This window comes from Herpailurus yagouaroundi, unplaced genomic scaffold, assembly GCF_014898765.1.
Source record: "Herpailurus yagouaroundi ecotype Mexico unplaced genomic scaffold, PumYag 160, whole genome shotgun sequence".
NCBI lineage: Eukaryota > Metazoa > Chordata > Mammalia > Carnivora > Felidae > Herpailurus > Herpailurus yagouaroundi.
The window spans coordinates 52740079-52746395 of record NW_024412401.1 but is presented as its reverse complement, the minus strand read 5'-3'; the positions used below and the strand labels follow the sequence as shown (position 1 = coordinate 52746395).

At 43.7% G+C, this 6317-nt stretch overlaps 1 protein-coding gene across 1 annotated transcript in view; it reads right to left on the bottom strand.

The window, feature by feature from the left end:
- The window catches only part of NUP214 (nucleoporin 214), a 96581-nt gene that overhangs the window by 88834 nt on the left and 1430 nt on the right, over window positions 1-6317 (bottom strand). Inside the window, exons 2-6 of the mRNA XM_040482665.1 lie at window positions 5192-5387; window positions 4746-4897; window positions 3673-3871; window positions 2401-2471; window positions 1176-1239 (exon numbers count right to left, since the gene is read on the bottom strand). Of these exons, the coding sequence (XP_040338599.1) occupies window positions 1176-1239; window positions 2401-2471; window positions 3673-3871; window positions 4746-4897; window positions 5192-5387 (682 nt within the window). The remainder of the gene's footprint in view (window positions 1-1175; window positions 1240-2400; window positions 2472-3672; window positions 3872-4745; window positions 4898-5191; window positions 5388-6317) is intronic.

The window sequence follows — 6317 nt, the reverse complement described above, 5'->3', positions numbered from 1 at the left end:
GAGCGAGCGAGCAGGGGAGGGGCAGAGAGGGAGACACGGAATCCAAAGCAAGCTCCAGGCTCCAGCCGTCAATACATGGCCTGACGCAGGGCTGGAATTCACGAACTGCGATAACATAACCTGAGCCTAAGTTGGTTGCTTAACCTACTGAGCCACCAGGTGCCCTTATTTGTTTTTTGTTTTTTTTTTTTAAGTAATCTGTGCCCAATTTGGGGCTCAAACCCACAACCCCAAGATGAAGAGTCCTATGCTCTACTGAGTCCACCAGGTGACTCAAGAAAAACTTGTTTTTAAATCATTAAAATACTATAATAGAATACAAGAGGAGAACACTTTAGTTTTAATATAAACAGATCATTGAAAACTCTTAAGATGAAGAGTGTGAGCATAATAGGGTTTTTTCCCATTATCTCTTGTGTTAAAAAACAAAACTGTGTAAAACTTAGTGGGTTAATACAAGCACTTATTTATGAATCTGCAGTTTGAGCTGGGTTCAGCTGGGTGATTTTATTGGTCTGTTAGGCTATTATTAAACAGCCCAGGGGCGCCTGGGTGGCGCAGTCGGTTAAGCGTCCGACTTCAGCCAGGTCACGATCTCGCGGTCCGTGAGTTCGAGCCCCGCGTCAGGCTCTGGGCTGATGGCTCAGAGCCTGGAGCCTGTTTCCGATTCTGTGTCTCCCTCTCTCTCTGCCCCTCCCCCGTTCATGCTCTGTCTCTCTCTGTCCCAAAAATAAATAAAAAAAAAAAAAAAAAAAAAAAAAACGTTGAAAAAAATTAACAGCCCATGGATAAAAAAGTCAGAGTGCTATAGTTTTGACAAAGGTCCGGATTTTACTGACTAAATATAATTCACAGATACAAAGATTCAGGAAGCCCAAATCCATCCCAAAGTGGGATTTTTTTTTTCCTGGTGGATTATAATCAGGGCAAATTTTGAAAGAATCCTAGTAACAAGTCAGGATCCATTTACTATCATGTACCATGAGACACGGGTGTCTACCAGAGGACTGCTGTTGTGCTGACTTAACTGGCCAACGGTGATAATGAGAGTATTCATGCAGGAGGCACTAACACTTCCCTGGGCGGGTGTGTAGATACATCACATGATCTGACATTTCTGTAATACAGTGTCACCTCGTGACAGGCTGGCCCCGTAAGAAAAGCAGATGGGTTACCTCTGACAGGATGATCTGACTCATAAAACGGAGGACAAGGAATGACTTTTTTCTCCTGCAAAGTCTGAAAGAGATTTGGGGGGGGGGGGGGGAAGAGTGTCAAATGAAACACACATGAGCCGCTGAAACTCTGTCAAATCCAGCATGTTCCCCAGAAACCACTATGTTTCATGTTCCCAGCCAGGAGACAGCACAGGGAAGAGTAAATGCCTACATCCAGCACCCCAACCTACAGAAATCTCTCAAGAATGCGTGCAGGCGCAGGGGGAGGATGTGCAAGGCAACACCATTTATGGCAGCAAAGCCACCCACGCTGACACAGACAGCCAGCTATAGCGGGACAGGCGAGTAAATTACGGCGTGTCCACAGAACGGACTACTATCCAGCCGTTCCGAAGAATGAAGTGGCTCCACGTATCATGAGTTAGGAAAAGGATTCTGAAAATGATTACACTGAAAACAAAAAAGGCAAAGAGCAAGCCCATAAAATTAAGCCAATCCTATTATCCTTTTACAAGCTAACGCCCTGAAAGAATATATACCAAATTTCAGATAACAACTTTCTGCAGTAACCTAAGTAAACCCTCAACCTCAAACTCAGACATCCACTGCTGTTATCACACCCCATAGAGAAGGGATCTCAAGGAGGAATTCACAGCAACACAGGTCTCAGCACTGCCTACGAACGCCTCCTTGCCATCCACGCTCGACCCAAAATATATGGATTCTTTGCCAATTATACTGCAGAGTATCTGTGAATATTGTCCCAGGAAGACCACAGGGAGGGGGTGACAGAGTGACAGGAGCATCCATTCTCTAGTTTCTATAACTAGAGAAACTGAACCTTTAAGAGGGACTCAGCTAGCTGACAAATAATGCTTTCACTGTTTTGATGGAACGTTCTTATAGAATGTACTGGGAATGTAAAGCCAGGGAACACTGTGTAGCGTTATCATCAGTGTGTACAACAGATAGATAATGCATCTACACGCAGACTATTTGTAAAAGCATCCAGAAAAGTCTGGAGGCTACCGCTAAAGAAAACAAAGTATGCCTCTGGAAAGACTATGGGACAGACAGGAAGAGTTCCCCTCTTTCCTGGTTGCTTGTGTACTGATGAATTTGTCCTAACGAGCATGAATTACATTTTGACAAGGAAACGCCGAGACCCCAAACTACCCACCAAAGGTGGGTAACTTACAAACAGTTCTGAAGTACAACTTACGGGAAGATACTGGACCACGGTTCCATCTTGTTTCCCCACAGCCAGCTGCTTCCCTTTGGGGCTCCAGCACACTGAGCAAAGAAGAAAACACGGTCAATTAAGAACTGAAGAAAATGGAGCAAACCAATGAGATCTGTCCTGAAACAGCCATTTAATCACCACTTTCCATTCCCTGGTCAGCCCCTGGAAGACTCTAGGATCATCTTTATTCAACAAAGTTAAAAAAAAAAAAAAAAACAAAAACAAAACTGGGACCCTTGGGTAGCTCAGTTGGTTAAGGGTCCAACTTCAGCTCAGGTCATGATCTCACGGTTCATTGGTTTGAACCCCGCGTCGGGCTCTGTGCTGACAGCTTAGAGCTGGGAGCCTGGAGCCTGCTTCAGATTCTATGTCTCTCTCTGCCCTTCCCCCGCTCGTCTTCTCTGTCTCTCAAAAATAAACATTAAAAAAATTTTTTTAAAGATCATTCTGATGATACAAGGCAATTATGATTTACCACTGGGCCATTAAGTCGACTGTTCCAAATGTTTTGCCAATGGAGTATTGTCCAGAAAGCTGGAAGGTACAGAAAACTCTGTAGTCTTTAGATAAGGAGAACAGAAAAAGTTTTCAAGTATCGAGAAATCATTCTCTTACTCCTGTTTGACACTGGTAATACTCTGCCCCTGAAGGTACAAAATGGCTTTCAGTGTACCATCCACCACCCTTTAGGATCCAAAAACAATCATTCTCAAAAACAGTTCGAGGGCACCTGAGCGGCTCAGTTTGTTGCGCATCCGACCTCCACTCAGGTCATGATCTCGCGGTTCATGCGTTCGAGCCCCACGTTGGGCTCTGGGCGGACAGGTCATGATCTTGAGGTTCGTGAATTCGAGCCTCACGTTGGGCTCTGTGCGGACAGTTCAGTGCCTGGAGCCTGCTTCAGATTCTGTGTCTCCCTCTCTCTGCCCCTCCCCCGCTTGCGTGCGCGCGCGCGCGCGTGTGTGTGCGTGCGCTCTCTCTCAAAAATAAACATTAAACAAAAAATTAAAAACACAATTCTAAACTAGCTGTACCAAAATATTTCTTTCTCCAGAACGCCTACACACATTCAAGTTAAATCCTGTCTGTTTGGCTTTAAGAACGTGAACTATGGAAATAAAGAATACTCTCCAGTTCCACCAAATAACAACAGACACAACAAAAAACCCCATTTGCTTTTATTTCCAGAAATTAATTTTTAAATAGATTACCATTATTGTATGTTACAGAGCGAAAGCCTTTATTACCCACCAGATGTTACTGCCACCGTGGAAGGGAGAGTCGCACACACTTTCACTGTTTCTGTGATTTGTAGGACAGCAATGCTGCCATCGGCCAGACAAACTGCCATCATGGAGGCAACAGTGGGGTTCCACTTCATATCGATCACCATGCCTCCTGCGTCTTTCAAAAGCTTATGATAGGCAAATGGGCGTTTTTGCTGTTTAGCCTTTTAAAACAGATGCCCAGGAGCAAAAATAAATTGATAAATTAATAAATACATAGACATTTAATAGTCGAAGAAAATTACTGAATATGCAAGTTTCTTCTCAAATTACAGTTTATTTTCCCCCACGACTGTGACAAAAACAAATTAGCTCTACACTACAATCTATTTGTTGCAGACAATTTCAACACAACTTTGAAAATGGCAGTCAATTATCTTAGCACACTGGAAGAACTTCCAGCAGGGGAATACACAAATGCAAAATAATCAGTAAAGGGAAAACACTACATTAAAATCTTGGCTCTGCTTCTTAATGGTGTTGGACCCTTGCACGTTTAAATTCTTTGGGACCATTTCTTCATCTATAAAATGAAGACAACAGCATCTACTTTGTGAGGCCACGGTACTTAGGAACGAGGACAAGGCCTATAAAGCACCTATAAAGCACCTGGGCCTATATAGCACAGGGCCTGGCACATAGTCAGGGTAAATACTCAAATTATTGACAATATCATTCCCAAACTGCTAGAAGTGGAAGAACACTGCCAGAGGAGGCCAGAGACTGGGATATGGGAACTTCTGACATTACTATGAACTCTACAGCCTTGGGGCAGGTCACCTAAAGCTCCCTGGGCGTGGGCTCTCTCATTTGTAAGTGAGAAAAAAAACACCTTGGGGCGGGTATTAGGGAAGAATTTCTTGAAGTCCTTTCTATCTCAAAGGTCTAAGATCCCACAGTTAATGCCTTTTTTTTAAACCCCTACTTTAATCTAGAAAAAAAGACTCCCAGAGTCAACCAAGAATTTCCAGGTTATGACTCAATACCAGACAAACTTTTTAGGTCCCATGCTGATGCTACACTTTGCCAGGAGCTTACCTCATTTGAAAATGTGCGAACATCAAAGAAAGCGATAATGGAACCATATTCACTGGACATCATGCACACGGAGAGTGTGAGGTTATCACAGCTCAGGGCCAAGTGATGTATTGGGAATTTCATAGGAACCAGTAAGCTTTGAACTTTATCAACTAAGAAAAGATTAAAAAAAAAAAAAAAAAAAGACAAAGCAGAAGCAGAAGCTGTAACCCCTTTACCAGGTCTACGGTCTATGTGAAACAATTTTTACATCTACATAAACATACAAGCACACTTTGAAGCCTAGTCATGAAGAACAAGTAGAAAGGCTTCCGGCCTAGAACTTCTTGGGGGTCAACCTGAAGATTCACAGCCACTTTAATTTTAATACTAGAATGATTTCTTGGGAAAGAGACTCCTTCACTACACCCCTCTCTCTCCTAGGCAACAAACAATAAGTAACTTACCTATCTTGTTGGGATCGTCACCAGGTTTATTTTGAATAAGAAGATTTTTGGTAGGAAAAATCTGCAACCCACTGGCTCCACCAGCAAAGACCAGGCCATACTTGTTGGACACGGCTAGCAGACTCGAGCGTTCCTTGGGCAACTCCTCAGGGGAGTCAAAGATTCTCACCTTCTTCAGGGCTCTAAACTGAAAATCCTGTTGTCAAGGATGAAACCAAGATCAATTCAGGGAAAAGATATTCCATGATATTCCAACAGCCCTAATCCTAATACAACCCAGAGGTTTGTGGTGCCCAGCAGAGGACCTAGTAACGTTTATTGAATTAAACATAATTTTAAAAATTCTTTCATGAAGCTTTCCTTAACTAATCCAATTCGCACTGGTATTTTCCTTTGCTGAACTCCTAGTTTACTGTCCTAACCACAGGTGCTGTACTTGATCATTCATAATCTTGTCCTACTTGATGGTAAGTATTGTCTCATGACCCAGAGGAGTCCTCAGTTAACTGCTGTGAAACATCGAAGGCATCACCCAACTACGCCGTTAGCCTGGACTGCCAGTGCGGTGCTTGACAAACATGTACGTGGACATGATGACCACAGAATGACGACCAGCTCCCAGGAGCCGTCTTACCTGCATCAGATACTAAACAAAACACCACGGAAAAGGATGGGTATGGTCAATCTCTTAATAGTCAAGACCTATAAACCTACCTACGTGTTATGAGGACATCCAAACACAAGTCCAAAGCCCTTAACACAGGCTGTAAGGCCAGGCATGGCTTGACCCGTCTGCGTCTGCAGCCTCACCTCACAACGCTCTGCTTTACTCCCACAAGTGCCCCATTGATTGTGCAACATCCTGGGCCACCTCCATCCACCACCGATATCGTTTCCATTTCTGTCCATTTGCACGCTCCTTAGCACTCCAGGGCCTGGGAGCCTGCCCCAACCTCCTGACTGCCTGTCTCACCCAGCCTTCCGCGAACTGATCTACATGCCTTCAAAGACGATTTTCAGTGGGTGTCACCTCTCGGTGAGAATTGCATAGGTTTACCAATCACTATGTTCAGTTGTACCAGATGTGTTGATTTTTTTTCTTGAATTCCAGATTGATCTTACGTCA